Source organism: Sciurus carolinensis, chromosome 3 (genome assembly GCF_902686445.1).
Source record: "Sciurus carolinensis chromosome 3, mSciCar1.2, whole genome shotgun sequence".
Taxonomy (NCBI): Eukaryota; Metazoa; Chordata; class Mammalia; order Rodentia; family Sciuridae; genus Sciurus; species Sciurus carolinensis.
In genome coordinates, this window is record NC_062215.1 from 79,512,858 (window position 1) to 79,536,066 (window position 23,209).

At 38.4% G+C, this 23,209-nt stretch overlaps 1 protein-coding gene across 4 annotated transcripts in view; it reads left to right on the top strand.

Annotated features, from left to right (window-relative positions):
* Nucleotides 1-23,209, top strand: part of C3H2orf76 (chromosome 3 C2orf76 homolog) — a 63,444-nt gene that overhangs the window by 22,384 nt on the left and 17,851 nt on the right. For all 4 annotated transcript variants that reach the window (XM_047545546.1, XM_047545547.1, XM_047545543.1 and 1 more), the window contains exons 2-3: nt 8,561-8,630; nt 10,266-10,410. In XM_047545546.1, the coding sequence (XP_047401502.1) occupies nt 8,610-8,630; nt 10,266-10,410 (166 nt within the window). In that variant the 5' untranslated portion in view covers nt 8,561-8,609. The remainder of the gene's footprint in view (nt 1-8,560; nt 8,631-10,265; nt 10,411-23,209) is intronic.

The window sequence follows — 23,209 nt, forward strand, 5'->3', positions numbered from 1 at the left end:
TGACCTCAGTCTGGTAGCAGACAGAGGGTCCTGTAACTCAGCCTGGGTGATGCGGAAGAGGAGCTGACCTTGAAGGTGTCCTGCAGAAGAAGGTCCTTGGGTCAAGACTTGAAGGATGCTTGTATTGGAAGGTAAAGCAGATGAGGGTGGAGGGAGTTTGGGGAGAGCTTAGGGTAAAAGGTGTGGCACAGGCTTGGTGGCAGTGTGGTAGGTGTGGGGAGTATGAGCCATCACTGCTGTTACCACACCTGGAAGGATAAGTGAATAGTAGATAGTGATGGTGACAAATACCATCTGAGAGTCAGGGAGGGGCTGAGCGTGGAAAGTCTTTTGTGCCATCTTAGACAAGTTCAGACTCCTTCTGGGCATGTGACCTGCTTCTTGAGCCTCTGATTGCTGAATGCTTTGGGGGTTTATTTGGTATTTCTCAATACATAAGGAGTATAACCAACTGGTGCTAAGGACTGAACCCAGGGCCTCACGCTTGCTAAGCAGAAGCTCTAGCTCTGAGCTACACCTCCAGCCTAGGTCCCACCTTCAGAAGGTCCCCCCATCTTCCCCATCACCACGTGAGCAAACCCAACACATGAATGCTTGGGAGACATGTTTAAACTGCATCTAAACCACAGTCCATTGACGCCTTTCACTTGTTAATTTACACAGGGTATTTTATTTTATGGAGTGACACATTTAACTAGTTCTCCACTGATGGACATTTACCTGGATTCTAATTTCATTAACTATTAGAAATATATTAATTCTTTTTTGGGGAGGAACTGGGAATTGAACTCAGGGGCACTCGACCCTGAGTCACATCCCCAGCCCTATGTTGTATTTCATTTAGAGACAGGGTCTCACTGAGTTGCTTAGTGCCACTCCATTGCTGAGGCTGACTTTGACCTCAAGATCCTCTTGTCTCAGCCTCCCGTGCTGCTGGGATACAGGTGTGCACACTGCGCCTGGCAACATTAATTCTTTTTTTTTTTTTTTTATTGTAAACAAATGGAATACATGTTGTTTCTCTGTTTGTACATGGAGTCAAGGCATACCATTTGTGTAATCATAAATTTATATAGGGTAATGTCGTTTGATTCATTCTGTTATTTTTTCCCTTCCCCCCACCCCTCCCACCCCTCTTTTCCCTCTATACAGTCCTTCCTTCCTCCATTCTTGCCCCCCTCCCTAACCCTAACTCTAACCCTAACACTAACCCCTCCCACCCCCATTATGTGTCATCATCCACTTATTAGCGATATCATTCGTCCTTTGGTTTTTTGAGATTGGCTTATCTCACTTAGCATGATATTCTCCAATTTCATCCATTTGCCTGCAAATGCCATAATTTTATCATTCTTTATGACTGAGTAATATTCCATTGTATATATATACCACAGTTTCTTTATCCATTCATCAATTGAAGGACATCTAGGTTGGTTCCACAATCTGGCTATTGTGAATTGAGCAGCTATGAACATTGATGTGGCTGTATCTCTGTAGTATGCTGATTTTAAGTCCTTTGGGTATAGGCCAAGGAGTGGGATAGCTGGGTCAAATGGTGGTTCCATTCCAGGTTTTCTAAGGAATCTCCACACTGCTTTCCAGAGTGGCTGCACTAATTTGCAGCCCCACCAGCAATGTATGAGTGTACCTTTCTCCCCACATCCTCGCCAACACCTGTTGTTGCTTGTATTCTTGATAATCGCCATTCTAATTGAGGTGAGATGGAATCTTAGGGTGGTTTTGATTTGCATTTCTCTTATTACTAGAGATGTTGAACATTTTTCCATATGTTTGTTGATTGCTTGTAGATCTTCTTTTGTGAAGTGTCTGTTCATTTCCTTAGCCCATTCGTTGATTGGATTATTTGCATTCTTGGTGTAGAGTTTTTTGAGTTCTTTATAGATTCTGGAGATTAGTGCTCTATCTGAAGTATGATTGGCAAAGATTTTCTCCCACTCTGTAGGCTCTTTCTTCACATTGCTGATAGTTTCCTTTGCTGAGAGAAAGCTTTTTAGTTTGGATCTATCCCAGTTATTGATTCTTGCTTTTATTTCTTGTGCTATGGGAGTCCTGTTGAGGAAGTCTGGTCCTAAGCCTACATGTTGAAGATCTGGACCTACTTTTTCTTCTATAATCTGCAGGGTCTCTGGTCTGATTCCGAGGTCCTTGATCCATTTTGAGTTTAGTTTTGTGCATGGTGAGAGATATGGGTTTAGTTTCATTCTGTTGCATATGGATTTCCAATTCTCCCAGCACCATTTGCTGAAGAGGCTATCTTTTCTCCATTGCATATTTTTGGCACCTTTGTCTAGTATGAGAAAATTGTATTTATTTGGGTTTGTGTCCGTGTCCTTTATTCTGTACCATTGATCTACCTTTCTATTTTGGTACCAATACCATGCCATTTTTGTTACTATTGCTTTGTAGTAGGGTTGAAGATCTGGTATTGCGATACCCCCTGCTTCACTCTTTCTGCTAAGGATTGCTTTAGCTATTCTGGGTTTCTTATTCTTCCAGATGAATTTCATAATTGCTTGCTCTATTTCTGTAAGGTGTGTCATTGTGATTTTAATTGGAATTGCATTGAATCTGTATAGCACTTTTGGTAGTATGGCCATTTTGACAATATTAATTCTTCCTATCCAAGAACATGGAAGATCTTTCCATCTTCTAAGGTTTTCTTTAATTTCTTTCTTTAGTGTTCTGTAGTTCTCATTGTAGAGGTCTTTCACCTCTTTTGTGAGATTGATTCCCAAGTATTTTATTTTTTTCGATGCTATTGTGAATGGGGTAGTTTTCCTAATTATTCTTTCTGAAGATTCATCACTTATGTATAAAAATGCATTAGATTTATGTGCATTGATCTTATATCCCACTACTTTACTGAATTCACTTATGAGTTCTAAAAGTTTTCTGATGGAATTTCCTGGTTCCTCTAAGTATATGATCATTTCATCAGCAAATAGGGATAGTTTGAGTTCTTTTCCTATTCGTATCCCTTTAATTTCTTTGGTCTGTCTAATTGCTCTGGCTAGAGTTTCAAGGACGATGTTGAATAGAAGTGGTGAAAGAGGGCATCCCTACCTTGTTCCAGTTTTTAGAGGGAATGCTTTCAATTTTTCACAATTTAGAATGATATTAGCCATGGGCTTAGCATACATTAATTCTTAATATCATCTAATACAATGCAAATCAGGACCCAGAAAAGGCCTAAATGATGCATTGCTTGATATATAGCTCTTCTAGTCTCTTCTAATTTAAAAACTTCCTCCCTGTCTTTAGTTCTTATGTGATTTATTTGTTGAAGAAGCTGAGTCATTTCTCCAGCAGGCTTTCCCACCAATTGAACTTGGCTGGTGGCCTCTTTGTGGTATCACTTAACAAGTCTTCCACACCCCTCCCCACATAGCTCATAACCTGGGAGATCTGGAGGCTCCTTTCATTCCTTAGAATTGGTTGGAAAGTTCAGGTGTTGTCAGCCCCTGCTGTCTCCCTTCCAAAGTTCCCCATCAGTCTTCTCCCTGCCAGTTTTCGCACCATCACTTGATGCATTATCTCCATTCCTTATTTTGTTAGTGTTTTCAGAATGATACTTTTTAGAAATGTTTTATTTTGAGATAATTGTAGTTTTACATGCAGTTCTAAGAAATATGAGAGTTCTCTTATACCCTTTACCCACTTTCCTCCAGTGGTAACATCCTGCTTGAGTATAAATAAAGAACCAGGGAACTGACACTAATGCATTCCATGGTCAGTGGAGAAATCCACTGACATTTCACTACTTTTACATACCCTTGTGTGTGTGTGTCGACGCATGTCAGTGTGTGCAAATGTTCTGTGCAGCTTTATCACATGTATAGGCAAATGTGGGTAACACAACAGGTAAGAACCAGAACCAGGATCCATCACGAGGATCCCTTAGGTTACTGTTTTGTAGCCACGGCCACCTCCTTCTCTCCCCAGGAAACACTAATTTGTTCTCCATTTCTATAATTTTGTTCTTACAAGAAAGACAAAGGGAATTATACAGAATGTAATCTTTAGAGGCTGGTTTTTTTTCATTCAGTTTAATTCCCTTGAGATCCATCCAGATTTTTGCATGTGTCAATGGTTTATTCTGTTTTATTATTTAGCATTTCTAACCATGCATGTGTCGAAGCACATTTGGGTTGTTTTCAGTGTTTGGGTATTGTATGTCAATATGCTACTAGCATTCATATACAGGTTTCCTCTTGCATAATATCCAAAAATGGAGGTGCAGTGGCACAGGTCTGTGATCCCAGCTACTTAGAAGGCTAAGACAGGAGGATCACAAGTTTGAGGCTAGCCTGGACAAACTGATGAGAGCCTGTCCCAAAATAAAGAGGGCTGGAATGTAGCTCAGTGGTAGAGTGACCCTGGGCTCAATGCCTAGTGCAAAACCAAAAGAAGAAAAACAAACAAAAAGCCCAAGAATGCAATTGTTGGATATATGATAAGCATGCTTAGTTTTGTAAGATATTGCTGTATTCTTTTCCAGAATGGCTGAACCAGTTCGTATTTCCATCAGCAATGAATGAGATATCTAATTTTACCATTTGGGGTTATGACCGTACTTATTTTAGTCATTCTGATAGCTTCATGAATGACAATTTTTAAATTGTTTCATTTGTTCACTAAGGTTGCAATTCTTCTGTGAAGAACTCTTCTTCATCAGTTATTTGGTAATTCTGAAATAGTCTGTGTAAGAAAGGAAGAATAAAATGGTTTTTTTTGTTGTTGTTTTTCTGTTCCCCTCCCTTAAGCCAATTTGTAGAGGAAACAGATCAGTGCCCTGCCAGCCTCCAGAGTGACTAATTAGCTATATTTTTAAAGGTATCATTATGAAATCATGGATTTTAAAAATATTTGATGTGGTTATCTTCTCAGGGTAAATTGTTAGAAGTTGTCCTGTGAAAGGGTAGACAGATTTAAAATTTTGATATGGATCATCCCTCTCAGTTCCAGAAAGATTATACCATTTTGTGCTCTTACCAATGTATAAAAGTATTTATTTCTCCATATCCTTGGCCAACACTGATTTGACCAGTTTTTTTATTTTTATTTTTTTTAATGTTACCAATCTGATGGTAAAATTGATATCTTACTATTTCTATTGCAATGTTTAGTTAGAAGTGATGTTTTCACATTATTGATTTTTTTAAAAAATTAACACATTGTCTGTTAATTACCTTTACCTGGTTTCTTTTAGGATGTTAGTTTTTTTCTTACATTTTTATTTTGTTACACCTATCAATATTTTCCTTGATGATTTTTGCTTTCTATTTGCTTAGAACCTTTCCTATCCTAAGATTATGAAAATATATTTTTCTGGTGCCTTGCTATAATTTTATAGCTAAATTTAAATATTTGTTCCATGGACAGCTTATTTTTATATAAGGTAAGAATCCAGCATTACATTTTCCCAAATGTCTGACCTATTTCCCAATGCCAGTGTGTTAAATAAGTTATCTTTCCCCACTAACTTTGTTATCAAACCCAAGTTCATTTATTTGCCAGTCAGAGAGAGGCCCAATGTATCAGCAAGGCAGCGAAACCAAGAATATAGTGGACCACTGCCCTAAAAAACCATCTTAACTCTATAAGTATAAATTTCAAGCTCTTTCTATCGGTAGGCATGGGGGAAGGAAGGAGGGCTTGGGTCAGGAAAGGACTGATGACTGGGGACTTCTAAGGTGCCACTCTTGTGTATGGAACAGGATGTTGTGAGACCTTGTGGTTGGCAATCTATCAGTCATGATGCCTTTTTAAATCTTGAAAGTATCTTAGTTACTCTCATTTTGGCATCTTCATCATTGAAGTGGAAAGAGAAAGATTAGGGAAGCTTCAAGTAAATCAGCCTTGTACTACTAATTCCAGACAAAGATTCCTTAAATGACTAACATGCATCCATGCGGAGTTGAGCAGCTGTAGGCTGACCCGAAGGTTAAGGCAGCAAAGCAGGCCGATCTGAAGGCAGAGAGGCCACGCTGTCTTGACCTGTTTCAGTCACCCCTTGACACCTGCGTAGGCCCAAGTGAAGAGTCAGTGCTTTTGACAAAAGCATTCTCCAAGTGCCTGAGAAGGACCCTAGGCCACTGTGCATCATGAAACACACATCAGAGATGTCATCTACAGCAAGGCTTGTGGGGAACTAATAATGCATTGCCCCCCTGTGTGGCCCCCAAATTAGTGATTTTTAAAGTCGGCTGCAAGCAGGTGAAGCTGGAAGGTTTATCCTTGATTACAACTTGAAATGCCACTTTTATGCTCAATTCTCTAATTTTGAGTCTATTTCTGAATTTTCCGTTGTGTTCCACTGATAGGTCTGCCTATGGCTGCTCTCCTGTCACAGTTTATATTACCATAGCTTGATTTTCCTTTAACATTTTTGTTACTGGAATTTATGAAATTTTGGAAATCATATGAACTTATTTATGTATGCCTGTTGCTTTATAATGTTTAATGTTGTTTTTGTTGTTTGGTTTTGCAGTGCTGGGGATCAAACATAGGGCCCTGCACATACTAGACAAATGTTCTACCACTGAGCTTCATCCGTAGACATTGTGACTTGTTCTAATTACTGCCAGTCTCTTCTTTTTTCTTATTTTATGACTTTGCTGGCAATGCTCACAGATTCATCCAAGTGGATTTGAAAATATTTGTAAAGTTCCCCAAATACCTTTTATATTTTATTTAAGGGGGATTGATTTTATAATTTTAAACTCTCATGGTTAAGAATATAGTCTTTCATTCATTTAAATCATCTTTTGTGTCCTTCAGTACTTTTTATTAGCTTATTTCTAAATTTATTATTGTTGGTTTCTCTCCCTTTGTTTGAGGAATGCCTTTTAAACTTGATCAGATTCAATTTTTTTAATGAGGTCATACCTTCTGGGAAAAATGTCAGACTTTATTATCTGTAATATTAGCTTTCTAAGCTGCTCCCTAAGCCGACAAGCTCTATTTCCCACTGTCCTTAAGGCAAATTCAGTCATAGTTTCCTTCTGATAGTCACTATTGTTTAGTTACTGAGTGTAAATTACAACAAATTTCTGAGGAAGATGATAATACATTGTTGACCAAATTTAAAGACGAATGCAAATTTAGAATTTTAAATTGAAAACGTCAATTATTTCATTACAGCATTCAGGCGACTTTTTATTAAGTGACAAAATGAACCTACAATTATAAAAGATTTTCACAAGGCATGTGTCTGCCAGCCTGCCCAGTTTTCTTGGTTGTTCTATTTATAGGATTCATTTTGTTGTACCTGGGAATTTGTTATCTTTTTCTGCTACTTATATGGGCTGTCTTAATGCTCAAGCCTGTTTTATCCCAAGTAGAGTAGTAAAGATAAAAGCAGCTACAACTTACTGAGATTGGCCTGTGTGCTAGGCACTATTTTACATGTTTAATATATGTTAATTTCTTTAATTCACTGAACAGCTTTCTAAGGATTTCTCATGTTGCATATCGGACAGTTGCAGATAGGAGGTAAAGTTGAGAGTGAAGTTAAATCTGTGCAGCTCATTGGGGTCTCAGACTACATTACAGGTTCCTGTTGTGTGTGGGTTTGGGCAGATGTATAAATGTGCCTGCATTTTGGAGGACTTTTTAGTTTAGAGGGGTGAGAGGAGAGAGAAGTGGTCATAGTTTCAGCAAACCTGTTGACTTTGCTCGTAAAACACAGAAGCCTTTTATAATATACCATCTCATTTCCAAGAACTGTTCCTCATTAAGTACCTTGTTATGTTTTAAACTTCTATTTTGTAGATGTTTGCTAAACTGCTATTATTTGGTAGATTCTAGGACCAGTTTTCAGGGGATTTTGTAAACCAGTTTTATTAAGAAATAATATAATACATATTGGAATTATCATAAGATTTGTTAAGGTTATTAACAATAAGACAAGATTGTAAGGTGAATCCTTATTTGAGGGGGAAATCTATTTTCAGTCCTTTAAACCTACTTAATTACAAATAATATGCTAATTATAATTACAAATTATTCATTTTCTCTCTTTGCTTTTCATACATAATATGCTATATATTCTCTTAAACTTAGTAAAATAACTTTAAAATAGCATTCTGTGATTCAGAGAAACTTTCCAGGGCAAATCAATGTGGCTTGTTTTTGTATGCTGTAAACTATTTGAGAAACACTAACAGGCATAAAGATAATATCCTACCCCATCTAACATGTTGTTTGAGGTATAGAATGTTACCTGTATAACTGAAGTCCCTCCATACCACTCCTCAGGTGCATAATTCTTCCTCTGTCTCAGAAATAACAACTAATTATCTTTACAAATTATAGTATATGCTAATTGTTCTGTAGTTTGCTTTTTTTCATTCAACATAATATTTTTGAGACCCATCCATGTTGACATGTAATTCTAGTCTGTTCATTTTCACTGCTGGTAATATTATGTTATAAAAGCATGTCATCATTTACTTATACTTTCTTCTTCTGATGGACAGATAGTAGTTTCCAGTTTTTACACTTAATAAAATGTGCTGCTATCAATACTCTTTTACAGTTCTCTCTGTGCTTATATGTGAGAGATTCCTTGGAATACCTGCCTATGAATGAAATTGCTGGATCAAAAGGTATGTATCTTTTTAGTTTTGCTAAACATTGTCAAATTATCACCAAAGGTAGTACCCATTTAGATCCACACCTTTGCTCTACCCATACCAACACCAGCTATTGTTAAAGTTTAATTTGTCATTGAGTGATGTCTCGTTGTTTTGAATATTCTTGATTATTGCTGAGGCAGACCTTCTCTTCTTATGTTTATTAGTATTAAAGATATTTCATCTTATTACGTTTTCCCTCCAAATCTGTGGGTTCTACATCTGTGAATTAAACCAACCACAGTTAGAAAATATCTGGGAAAAAATGCATCTGTATTGAACATGCAGACTTTGCTTTCTTTTTTTTTTTTTCTGGACTAGGGATAGAACCCAGGCCTTCCACATGCTAGGCAAGTTCTCTGCCACTGAGATGCATCCCCAGTCCTTTTTATTTTTTAATTTTTGTTTTGAGACAGGGTCTTACTAAGTTGTTAAGTCTGGCCTCGAATTCGAAATCCTCCTGCCTCAGCCTCTGAAGTAGCTGGGATTATAGTGAGTGCCACTGTGCCCAATTAGGTAGACTTTATTTTCCATGTCATTATTCCCCAAACAATATAGTATAACAACTATTTACATAGCATTTTACTATATTAGGCATTATAAATAATCTAGAGATGACTTAAAGTATACAGTAGAATATGTGTAGGTTATATGCAAATTCTATGTCATTTTACCTAAGGGACTTCAATATTTTGACATTTTGGGATCCATGGAGTGAGGAGTCCTGGAGTCCATCCCCTGAGGATACCAAGGGATGAATGTACTTACTGTATTGTATATAATGGTTCAAAGCGACATGCGAATTTGAAAGTAGCATATTGTAGCTACTACTAGATAGAACTATACCATACTTTTATCCTTGAAACATTAGCAATTTAGCAGATTCTTTGGAAGATATAATTTAGAGTGGTTTCTTGATCATATCTTTTAAAAAGCATGTACTTTGGAATTGATGCTTGAATTGCAGCTCCATTATTTATGGCTTTATGACCTTGAACTATTTATGTAATCTGAGTGTCTACCTCTTCATCTTTAAAATGGTTTGATGACAAAATGAGATGTCATTAACACCTAGCACATAGGATTAGTACATAGTTTCAGAATGAAATATAAATGCTCCACTTCAATAATGTGAAAGATGGGTGATATCATGGTGTAAATGTGGATCAGTCCTGGTATTTGTCAGCATTTGTGAGATTAAAAGACTGCCTGTTGATAGTTGACTTTAATATAAATGTACTTTAATCTCAAGCAAGGAGACCATTGGCATAGAAAATCCAGAACCATCAAGTTTCTGCACTGGACTGTCCTAGTTTTCCCTGCAAACCCCTCTCACTTTCCTCATCTTCTGTGTCCTGTCAATTTTATGAAGGTCAGAATACAGTGACAGAACTGTGTAGTACCACCCACAGTGGGTGGGTGGGCATAACCTCAGGCCCCTTCTGTATGCCCTGCAATCTGGCTGTATTTGGGAGCTCGGTCAGTAACCATCCAGCATGGAAGAGATGGGCCATGTGCCAGAGAGCCCATGGTGGAAAAGCAGACAGGTCAGTTGTAGATGATTGTGAGTTGGTTTCATTTGGATTGTTCTCATGCCTCTTGCCACAGGAATTTCTTCACATGGCTGCTGAGGAAGTGACCATTACAGTGCGCCTCATTCGTTCATTTGAGCACCGCAATTTCAAGCCCGTAGTGTATCATGGAGTTAATTTGGACCAAACCGTAAGGGAATTTATAGTATTTCTAAAGCAAGGTATGAGATATTAGAGTGATTTTGGTTTATTGGTGTTAAGTCTTTTTTTTTTTTTTTTTTTTTTTTTGCGGTACTGGGGATCGAACTCAGGGCCTTGTGCTTGCGAGGCAAGCACTCTACCAGCCAAGCTATCTCCCCAGCCCGGTTTATTGGTGTTTTGAAAATATAGTTAATAATAATCTTTTTGAAACACAGAGGTACGGAAGATATTAATCTCGGTTCTGAGCCAGGTGGTAGACTGGCTTCTGTCTGGGGCTTGGCATCAACCTGCTCCAAGATTTCTCAATCAGCTCTGTGAGTATCCTCACCACAGATTGTCACCATCAGGTTTGACTTTAAAAAAAAAAAATTAAGGTCTGTGTTTTCATATAATGGACCTGTGTCTCTGGAGGTTGATTAACAAGGAAGTGTAGTGTGGCTAATTGTTTCCCAGCTAAGTACATAGGACCAAGTTGGGGGCGGTGGTGGCAGGAAGGAAGCAGAGGCCCACACAGCCAGATCATGAAACTGTCAGTCATCGTGGTCACAGAAATGGTGACCATTCTGATGGTGGTGGTTTATCATTTTGAACTTAAGAGTAGGCATAAAATTAGTCTTCATTTTGATAGGTCTTTGATGGGTTTCTCACCTCCGATTTTCACTATTGGATCATCAACATTCGATAAAACAGCATGAGCTTTTTTATTTTAACTGAAGTGTCATGAATATGTAGTGCAATGTACACACCTCACTGTATGGTTCCATGGGTTGACAAATGTATCACTTTATATCCAACTTAGTTTTTTTACTTTGACATAGTTTCAGATTCACAGACAAGTTGCAAGAACAGGGCGGAGCAACCCTGGCTGCTCTTCATGCAGATTCCCCAGAGGTTAACTTACATCACTGTTAAATACAATATTGTTAATATAGGTTAATATACAATACTGTTACAGTGTTTTTTATCTCTACTTTTTTCTCCTTCTCTCCTCTTACACTCCTTCCACCCCAGTCCCTAATTTTTTTTTTCTTTCCGAACCATTGTATTAGGTTTTCCTGACAAGAACAACTTAGAGGAGGAAAAGTTTATTTTGGCTCATAGTTTCAGAGCTTTTAGTTCATAAGTGGCTGACACCATTGCTCTGGACCTGAGTGGAGGCAGGACATCATGGTGGAAGGGAATCGCGAAGGAAAGCTGCTCATCTTCTGGCAGTTACAAAACAGACAAAGAGGGAGGAAGGGGCCAAGGGATAAGTTACAATCTCTGGGGACATACCCTCAGTGGCCCACTGCCTCTAGCCACGCCCCACCCAGCACAGTAGCCCTTTCAAATTATTAACCATCAAGTGGATTAATCCACTGAATAGGTTATAGCTTTCATAATCTAATCATTTGACCTCTGAACATGTGAAATAGCACAGGAGCTATTTGGGATACCTCCTGTCAAAACCATGACAACCATTTAGAAGACACTGCTGACATGATTCCCCTTACCTTTCAATATTTCAGTATGTATTTCCTAAAAACAAGGAATTCCCTCTCTCTTATGTAATCATATTAGAGTGATCAAACTGAGGAACTTAATTTTGAGACAATACTATTTCTATTCTTTCTTTTTTTTTTTTTTTTTTTTGGTACTGGGGATTGAATTCAGGGGCACTCGACCACTGAGCTACATCCCTAGCTCTTTTTTGTGTTTTATTGAGAGACAGGTTCTCACTGAGTTGCTTAGTACCTCGCTAAGTTGCTGAGACTGACTTTGAACTCGTGATCCTCCTGCCTCAGCCGCCTAAGCTACTGGAATTACAGGTGCATGCCACCAAGCCTGGCAAGACAATGCCATTTGATCTACAGGCCTTATTGAGATTTCAGTTGTCCCAATAGGGTCTTGTATGACAAAAGGTCACACATTGCATTCAGTTCCTTTAATTCAAAATACTTCTGGAGTCTTCCTTGCGTTTCATCACATGGACAGTTTTGCACAGCACAGGCTGGTCTTTAGAAGCTCTGAAGATAGGTTTGTCTAATGCTTTCGCATGGTTTAGATTTGTGTCATGTCTTTCAGCAGGAAAAACACAGAAGTAATGCTGATGTCTTCTCAGGGCATCACACCAGGATGAGTACCATTGATCAGGCAGTGTTCACCTGGTTAAGGTAGTGTCTGCCACGTTTTTTCACTGTGATTGTAAAGGAAAAGTAACTTATAGGGGTATAGCCTGAGACTAGATGAATATCCTGTTACTTCTCAAACTTTCATCTGCCATGTTGGCTTTCTTTGATGATTCTTGACTCAATCATGATGATGATGACTGACAACTAGTGATTTTTCCATTTTCATCCTTCCTTTTACATACACTAATTGGCTCTCTATAGAGCGTTCTATGTCCTTTCCCTCTTTTATTTAATCATTCATTTATATCACTGTAGATTCATGTATTTGTTATAGGTATTTATTCATTTATTGGTACTGGTGATTGAATTCAGGGGAACTTTACCATTAAGTTGCATCCCCAGGCCTTTTAATTTTATTTTAAGACAGGGTCTTGTTAAATTGTCCAGGCTGCCTGGAATTTGGTGATTCTTTGGCCTCAACCTCCCAAGTAATTGAGATGATAGGTTTATGCCCACCATGACTAGCATGGATTCTACATTTAAAGGACTGTAATTCTTTATTATCTTTGGGAGCCCTTTCATTCTGGCTCATGTGTACTTTTAACTTGTCCCCATCATCTTTGAGTACTTCCTTACTTTTGGTGAAACAAGTTGTTCCAGACTTGGCCTGTTCTTCTCAAACCCTGGGATCAGCCATTTATCTGAGGAAGTCTAATTCTATTATTGGAGAAAGATATTTGAAAATCATGTCTTTTTTTTTTTTTTGTGGTGCTGGGAATTGAACCCAGGGCCTTGTGCATGCGAGGCAAGCACTGTACCAACTGAGTTACATCCCCAGCCCAAAATCAAGCTTTTGATTTGTAAGTGTGCAGTATGCGTGTAGCTTACTATTTATTTATTTATTTATTTTTCAGTGTTGGGTATCAGGGCCTCTCACATGCTAGGCAAGTGCTCTACTAGTTAATCTTATCAAATGTAGTGGATCAATGACTTTCACTTCCTGTTTGACTTTGTAAACAAAACAAAACTCTTCATTTTAACTTTTTAAATTCCCCTTATAAGTTTAGGTAGTTATACTGCCCTTTGTAATACTCCAATAATTGGAGTAAGGAGTAGGCTGAGGATATAGAGCTGTAAAGAAGACTCACATTGATGAATTGGTAACAGAAGGAAAACTTAAATAAGCCCCCTGGCTTCACATGGTTTTATTTGACTTTAAAACTCACTAATTTTGGAGATCATGCAGCTGATCTCCAAATATATTAGTAGATTCCCACTAGTAATAGATGCGAATGACACCTCTGGATGTATGGATTATGAGATAAGGTGGCTGTTGCTTTTCAGAGACTTGAAGGCTCTCCTTTTTTTTTTTTTTTGGTACCAGGGATTAAACCCAGGGGTGCTTACCCACTGAACCACATCCTCAGCCCCTTTTATTTTTTATTTTGAGATAAGGTCTCGCTAGGTTGCTTACAGCTTCACTGAATTATTGAGGCTGGTTTTTTTTTTTATTGTAAACAAATGGGATACATGTTGTTTCTCTGTTTGTACATGGCGTAAAGGCATACCATTTGTGTAATCATAAATTTTCATAGGGTAATGTTGTTTGATTCATTCTGTTATTTTTTTCCCTTCCCCCCCACCCCTCCCACCCCTCCCTTCCCTCCATACAGTCCTTCCCCCCTCCATTCTTGCCCCCCTCCCTAACCCTATTCCTAACCCTAACCCTAACACTAACCCCTCCCACCCCCCCATTATGTGTCATCATCCACTTATCAGCAAGATCATTCGTCCTTTGATTTTTTGAGATTGGCTTATCTCACTTAGCATGATATTCTCCAGTTTCATCCATGTGCCTGCAAATGCCATAATTTTATCATTCTTTATGGCTGAGTAATATTCCATTGTATATATATACCACAGTTTCTTTATCCATTCATCAATTGAAGGACATCTAGGTTGGCTCCACAATCTGGCTATTGTGAACTGAGCAGCTATGAATTTTGATGTGGCTGTATCTCTGTAATATGCTGATTTTAAGTCCTTTGGGTATAGGCCAAGGAGTGGGATAGCTGGATCAAATGGTGGTTCCATTCCAAGTTTTCTAAGGAGTCTCCACACTGCTTTCCAGAGTGGCTGCACTAATTTGCAGCCCCACCAGCAATGTATGAGTGTACCTTTCTCCCCACATCCTCGCCAACACCTGTTGTTGCTTGTATTCTTGATAATCGCCATTCTAATTGAGGTGAGATGGAATCTTAGGGTGGTTTTGATTTGCATTTCTCTTATTACTAGAGATGTTGAACATTTTTCCATATGTTTGTTGATTGCTTGTAGATCTTCTTTTGTGAAGTGTCTGTTCATTTCCTTAGCCCATTCGTTGATTGGATTATTTGCATTCTTGGTGTAGAGTTTTTTGAGTTCTTTATAGATTCTGGAGATTAGTGCTCTATCTGAAGTATGATTGGCAAAGATTTTCTCCCACTCTGTAGGCTCTTTCTTCGCATTGCTGATAGTTTCCTTTGCTGAGAGAAAGCTTTTTAGTTTGAATCTATTCCAGTTATTAATTCTTGCTTTTATTTCTTGTGCTATGGGAGTCCTGTTGAGGAAGTCTGGTCCTAAGCCTACATGTTGAAGATCTTCCAAACAAAAATTGAACAAAGAAACCATAGATCTCAATAACACAATCAATAATTTAGACTTAACAGACATTTATAGAATATACCATCCAACCAAGAACGAATACACTTTCTTCTCAGCAGCACATGGATCCTTCTCTAAAATAGACCATATATTATGCCACAAAGCTAATGTCAGCAAATACAAGAAGATAGAGACACTACCTTGTATTCTATCAGATCATAATGGATTGAAGTTAGAAATAAATGAAAGAGTAAAAAACAGAAACTACTCCAACACCTGGAGATTAAACAATATGCTATTATATGATGAATGGATAACAGAAGATATTAGGAAGGAAATTAAAAAATTCTTAGAGGTAAATGAGAACAATGAAACATCATATCAAAATCTCTGGGACACTATGAAAGCAGTACTTAGAGGAAAATTTATTTCATGGAGTGCATTTAATAAAAGAAGTAAAACTCAACAAATAAACGACCTAACACTACAGCTCAAAGCCCTAGAAAAAGAAGAACAGACCAACACCAAAAGTAGTAGAAGACAGGAAATAGTTAAACTCAGAGCTGAAATCAACGAAATTGAAACAAAAGAAACAATACAAAAAATTGACAAAATAAAAAGTTGGTTCTTTGAAAAAATAAACAAAATTGATAAACCTTTAGCCACACAAACAAAGAGAAGACGAGAGAAAACCCAAATTCACTAAAATTCGGAATGAACAAGGAAATATCACAACAGACACAACTGAAATACAAAACATAATTAGAAGCTATTTTGAAAATCTATACTCCAACAAAATAGAAAATTTCAAAGACATCAACAGGTTTCTAGAGACATATGAGGCTGGTTTTGAACTCGCCATCCTCCTGCCTCAGCCTCCTGAGCCCCTGGGATTATAGGTGTGTGCCACCAAACCTGGCAAAGCCTGCTTTTTTTTTTTTTTTTTTTTTTTGTTGTTGAAAGCACTGACTCTTCACTTGGCCCATGCCGGTGACCAATGGGTAATGAAAGCAGAGTGAAAGCTTGGCATCTCTGCCTTCATGTTGTCTCTGTCCTCTTTGCTGCCTTAACCCAGATTTCTGCTCAACTTTGCCTGTAGCCATGTTAGTCATTTAGGGAATGTTTGTATGGAACTGGTAGTACAAGATTGATTTTGCCCTAAATTTACCTAATCTTTCTCCTCCCACTCCAAACCGAAGGCACTGAGATAAAAGGAAGATATTTTCAAGATTTGCAGGGGCATCATGATCCTGTGATTAAGTGTGTACCAGCCGCTAGGTTTCATAGTGTCCAGTTCCATACCATGTCAGTGGTGCCTAGAAGTCTCTAGTCATCAGCCCTTCCCTGATGTGAGCCCCTCTCTTTTCCCCCAGGCCCAAGAATGGAAGGCACTTGAAACTTAGGCTAAGATGTGTATTTTCCCAGGGTGCTTCCTGGCCTGTCATCATGTTTTGCTGGCATTCTGAATACATCTTTCTTCTTGCCCAGGAATCTGTCCCTGATTCATTGGGTCCTTTTAGAGTGGTGAGTCAACAGACCTAGGTTACAGAACTGGTCTACTTTGTAGTGAATTATTTAAAGGATTTTTTAAAAAGGACATAATTACTTATAAGGCAACTTTATTGACTTACAGAGAGTATGTAAATGTTTTTGCTGTGTTCTTAGGGGAGAATCAACAGTTGTTACTAAAAGGTAATATTGTAGGGGAGGAAAAGTAATTTTTTCTCAACCCAAATAAGTTCTTGGAAGAGACACCATTAACAAAAGACAGGTTAACAAGAGAAAACCAAACAAGTTTATTAACAAGTATATTTCATGTGTACACTGCAGATGCCCAGGGAATGAGTCATTCTCAAAGAGAAGGGTTTGAATTCTAGCTTATACAGCATCTTCATCAAAGAAGAATAAATTAGTAAGTTTTGAAAGAAGTGACACAAATGAAAAGGACTTTGAATCCTTGCGGGTGGCAACTTTGGGGAGGGAGCAGATGAAAGCTAGTTAGTAAGGTTTTCTAAAGCAGATCCCTCTAGTACCATCGCAGACCAGTAAGGGTTAAAGTTGTCTTCAGTGGCTGCCGTTTTTCTCCCTAGTAGAGAAGGAAAGAGGAATATCCTTTGCCTTTGTAAATCTGTGTCCTACTTTTAGATAAATTGAGGAAAAGCAGAGAGCTTTTTTTGCGCTTTCTTCTTAATTGAGACTTTAGCTTAAAACGATCCTTATGCCAAAGAAGCACATTTTGAGGTGGCATTTTCTGGTCCCCTATGATGTTGTTTACAAAGTGTGCTGCATTTGAGAGTTCTTCACCCAAAGCATGTTGAGGTTTTGAACTAAAAACAAATGCCTTCATTTTTATTTCATAATCTGTACATGTACTGAGGGTTACAGTGTTTTTTGGTATTGATACAGCGAGTGCTGTGATGTTCTTGGTACAGGCAGAATAGGTTCCTCTTGAAATCCTTGAGAAGAAGATGTAGTTTCCTAGCTGCTACAAGGGCGAGGGAAGTTTTGGACCACCCCCCCACTGGGAGGGGCCACTGAATGCCTCCCCTGCAGAGCAGCGGTACCCAGCACCACTGGATGCTCGGGCCTGCCGCTCAGGTCTTTCTCCTGAGTTAACACTGCATCACCACTGCTACTTTCAGTTGTGCACCTGGGGAAGCGTGTATTTCACTGACTATAAAAGGTAAACTTCAGGTACAGACTCCTGAGCTGTGGGGCCTGTGACCAAACTTGTCTTTGCCATATGATTTGAGATCCTATGGAACTCAGAACAGTTGGCAGCCCATATATTTGCATTTTATGAATGTGAACATAACAAAAAACAAAAGATTTGACAGTGAGGCATTTTGAAACTGTAAAAGGATAGCTAACATTGCTGGGTCAGGTGCTGGGCCAAGAACTTTACCAGGGTTTTCTCATTCATGTTCACAGTGTCCCCTTAGAGTAGGAATTGTTATTATTCCCATTTTATACATGATGAAACTGAGGAACAGAAAGGCTAAGAAACTGACCTGAGATTACATGGTGAGTAAAATGCAAAGCTGCAAAGTGACCCAGGCAGTTTAATTATGAAACATGTGCTCTTAAGCACTACCCCAAATTGGCCCTCTATCTCTTGTGTGTCACTTGCTTAAGTAGGATCTTTGCAATAAGTAGATTCACTTGGTGTCAAACGAATCTTTGAATTTGTTAATCTTGATCTAGTGTTTTGAATGTTGAAAGCTGGAAGGTTGGTTTGACACTGTGGTATAGCGAATTTTGCCCAGAGATGGAAATCGTCACTGGGATACATGATCTTTTGGGGTTATTTTAGATGCCTTATTGATTTTTCTCACTGTTCTTTGCTTACCCTAGTCACTTTTGTCATCTGTGGCTTAGCCTAGTTAACTGCCACAGTTGTCTGTATTTGCCCTGCAGCCAAGGAGCGTTGGTTACATTTGATTCACTCTCTATTGAGAATCATTGGCCTTAAAGCATCATGCCATTAAACAGGGAGTTGTATAGATACAATAAGTATAAGTGTGTATAGTTATAAGTAAATATAAACATATAAGATGTATTGAGATATATATAATTATATATAATTTTTTTAAAAAATTTGTGGTGCTGGTGATTGAACCCAGGGTTTTGTGCATGCTAAGCAAGCGTTCTACCACAGAGCCACATCCCCAGGCCCTAGGATGAATTTATATAACTAGTAAATACACTAAACCTATTGTTGACATAAGGAATAGATATCAATCAGATATTTTAAGTACAGAGGTACCATGATATATTACCTTGAAAAGATGACTAATTTTCTAGATTCAGAATAGGACACAAACCATTTATCTAGCCAATAAAAAGACATTTTCATTATTCTTTGATTTGAAGCATTTCAGTGCTTTGTCATGCTTGAGGTCTTACTTCTGAATATAAAATCATCTCATCTCTGAAAAAAGAAGAGTGCCCCCGAGGTGCTACCCAGCCTTCTAGCTCAGATTCCTTCCTGGTATCTTCTTCCTCATGCTGCCAGGTTGCTTTGTAAAGCAGTCTTTTCTGTTGGAAAGTGCTAAGTGGCTTGATTTTCTTTTTACCTTTTTATCTTATTATATTTCTTCCTATCTAATGCCTCCCATTTTCCTCTGTTTTTAACAGTGTACATTAGTATGCTAATATTTGTTACAATTAGTGAATCAATATTGACACATTATCATTAGCTACAGTCCATAGTATATTTGGATTTCCTTAGTTTTTACCTAATGTCATTTTTCCATTCCAGAAGCCCATATTCCATTTGGTTTTCATGTCTCCTTAGCTTCTTGGCTGTGATATTTACTCAGGCTTCCCTTGTTTTTGATGATTTTGACAGTTTTGAGGAGTACTGGTCAGGTACGTTCTAGGTGCCCCTCTGTTTGGAATATTTCTGATGTTTGTCTCCTGATCATGATGGAGTTGTCGGTTTTTGAGAGTATAAGATCAGAAAGATAAGTGTGGCTTAGATTTATCAGAACACGTGCATTTCATATAATCCATCTTTTGGCAATACTAGGGATTGAACTCAGGGCCTTGTGCTTGCAAGGCAAGCACTCTACCAGCTGAGCTGTCTCCCCAGCCCCATATAATCCATCTTGATCCTACTGTGTGTACAGGGCTGTGTACTTTCCACATGACTCATGGTTGGAGATATTGCCCTTGATTGCTTGATTGAAGGAATGGAAGGCTTTGCCACTGTAAGGTTACTGGTTTTTCCCTCCTATTTTATACCATGCTTTTCAGAAGCAAGTCATGTGCATAGTCCACAGTAAAAGAGTGGGAGGTTTTGCTCTCCTCCTTTAGGGTGGAACATCTACATAATTTGTAAGGAAATCTTCTGCATGGGGGATTTTATTTGCTGCTCATTTCTCAGTATGCTTGAATTGCTCTTGTTTTGGACACTGGGAGTTCTTTCAGTTGGCTCCTGTGCCCCCTGTCATACGCCACCCGTTTGACATATGCTGAGTGCACGTGTGTGTACGTGCTGTGTGCGTGTACATTCTTCCCTTCTGTTAGGACAGGATGCTCCAGTCTTATCTATTTTTTTCCCCGTTTTTTAAATTGGTACATTACAGTCATACATATTGGTGGGATTTGTTGTTATATATTCATACATGCACACATTGTGACAGTATAATTTGGCCAATGTCACTCCCCTGTGCTTTCCCTCCTACCAACCCCCTTTCCTCTATTCTAATAAACTCCTTTTGATTTTCATGAGATTCCCGCCTTCTCCCATTTTTCTTCTCCTTTTTCTGAACTTTCCACATTTGAGAGAAAATATACAACCCTTGATCTTCTGAGTTTGGCTTATTTCACTTAACATAATGGTCTTGAGTTCCATCCATTTTCCTTCAAATGACATAATTTCATTTTCTTTATGGCTGAATAAAACTATTGTGTACATATACCATTTCCACTGATGGACACCTAGGCTGGTTCCATGGTTTTGTGTTGTGAATTGTGCTGCTGTAACCATGGGTATGCATGTATCACTGTAGTATGATGACTTTAATTCCTTAGGATAAATACTAAGGAGTGGTATAGTTGGGTCATATGGTGGTTCCATGCCTAGTCTTCTGAGGAACCTTCACACTGATTTCCATAGTGGTTGTACTAATTTACAGTCCCACTAACAGTGTAGAAGTGTTCTTTCTTTCTCCACATCCTGTCCAGCATTCATTATTGTTCATATTCCTCCTGATGGCTGTCCAGGCTTACCTTGTGTGCTTTTTCTCCCCGTCCTAGACAGCTGGGGCTGACTGATTACTTTCTTGGGACCTCAGTGCTCTCAACTGCTAGTTGAAGCAATTAAATTATATTTATTCATTCATGAGTCTTTCTGACTGCACGTGATATACCAGGCAGTATTTGAGGTAGTGACATCACAATGAAGAGAACGAACTGTGGTCCTTGCTCTCATGGGATCAGCATTTGTTAATCTGTTCTTTGTTGGACACTGTTCCAGGTTTATAGAATTTATAAATTAGTAGAGAATAGAGACAACAATAGGTAAATAGACAAAATTACAGCTGTAAAAAAATCACAAAGGCAACGATATCAGAGGATACCCCTCTTTAGGCAATGTTCTTGAGAGAGGCCTCTCTCTGGAGGTGACACTGAAGCTGAGGTCTAAGGGAAGAAAGAGAAAAAGAGATCTTGTGTATCCTGGCAATGTTCTCTGAAGTCTCTAGATGATAGTAGCTTCATGGAGTCATCTGCTCTTCACCTCACTCTCTTCTTCAGGAGTTTTCATTATCAAATCCAGGGAATATTAATGCATTAAATGGTTTTACTTCTCCTTTCTGATGTTTAATGAATATTTATTTTCTTTGGTCCATGATTCTTAAGGCAGTAGAACAAGATGGAGTAAATGAAGTGTACATGCTCTGGTAAGTCTAAACCAGAGGTTTCAAATGGGTGCCTGCCAGGCAAAAGCTGTCTCCAGAGTGGTTTCCTCTGGGTACTGGAGATTGAACCAAGGGCCTTACTTATGCATGCTAGGCAAGCATTCTACCACTGAGCTACATCCCCAATCCTGGCCTGTTGTATTTTAAATATTGAGAAATTTCACCTAAACCCCAGACTTTTAGTATTTACAATAATATAGATGGGGTCATATGCTTGTAGCACTGTGATCAATCATAACTGAACAGCAGTGCCCCCATCTTTTGGGGTACATGTCTCAGATCTTGCAGCTCCTTCTTGCTGACCTTTCCTCACATGTAGCAGTACTGACTCCATATTGGAAAGTTGTATTAACCCTAGAAGATAGAGTCTTGCTAAAACTTAATGGATCACCAATAATGTCACAGAACACAGAGCTGGTACAAACATTGCCTTTAAGCAATCTGTGTTCTTGCATGTAGGTGTCAGGAAGCAGATGGTCTGTTAATTTATAACTCAAGATGACCATCTATACTAACAAGAAAGAAAAAAATTACAGAAATCTCAGGAAGTCTGAATGGCGTCAACCAGAGATGCCTGTGATCTGTAATTTAAAAATGATTTCTTTTTTGAAAAAGTCATCCTCCTTTCTCAATACCATGTCTCTAGACTTAATTGGCCTGTGTGTAGCAAGCAGACTGTTTTGGGTCCAGTAACATTGTTACCTGTCTGGTCCCATGTAAATATATTTAACTAAAAGATATTTCAGAAGGATTTTGTTTTGTGTTTAAATATCTTCTGCATATGGATATCTAGTTTCCCCAGCAACATTTATAAAGAACCTATGTGTGTTCTTGGCACCTTTATCAAAAATCAGTTGGCTAGAAGTACATGGATTCATTTCTAGGCTATTTTGTTCCATTGGTCTATGTGTCTATTTTTGTGCTAGTGCCATGCTATTTGGATTACTATAGCTTTGTGACATATTTTGAGGTCAGGGATTGTGATGCCTCCAGTTTTGTCCTTTTTGCTCAAGATTACCTTAGTTATTTGGGGACTTTTGTGATTTCATATGAATTTTAGTATTGGTTTTTGTATTTCTGTGAAGAACATCTTTGGCATTTCCAGAGGGATTGTATTGTCTATGCCCAGGCCCAGCCTGCTATGAGAACTTTCAGGACTGGGAACTTTTCTTGGTAATTGCTTATTTATCCTGTGCCTGGCCTACCTGGTGATAGGTACTTGAAATGCTTATAACATAAATGAATAAAGCACATTTTAATTTGGGTATGTAGTTCATCTCTAAAAGGCAACAGTACTTAAAAAGCACAGGCCCCTGTTGGTTTCCATTGCCCTTGGGCCTGGCGCCCATCATGAGACTCATTTTAAAATATCTGTGAATATGGGCTGGGGCTGTAGCTCAGTGGTAGAGTGCTTGCCTCACATGAGTGAGGCGCTGGTTTGATCCTTAGTGCCACATAAAAATAAGTAAATAAAGATATTGTGTCCATTTACAACTTAGAAAAAAAAATCTGTGAAATAAAAGAATGAGTTATACCTTGAAAACAAAACAACACATTTCCTAATTCAGACAGGTGGGTTTTATTTGTTTAGATGTCTTAGATAACTAACAATTTATGTGGTTTTATGGCCAAAATGTAGA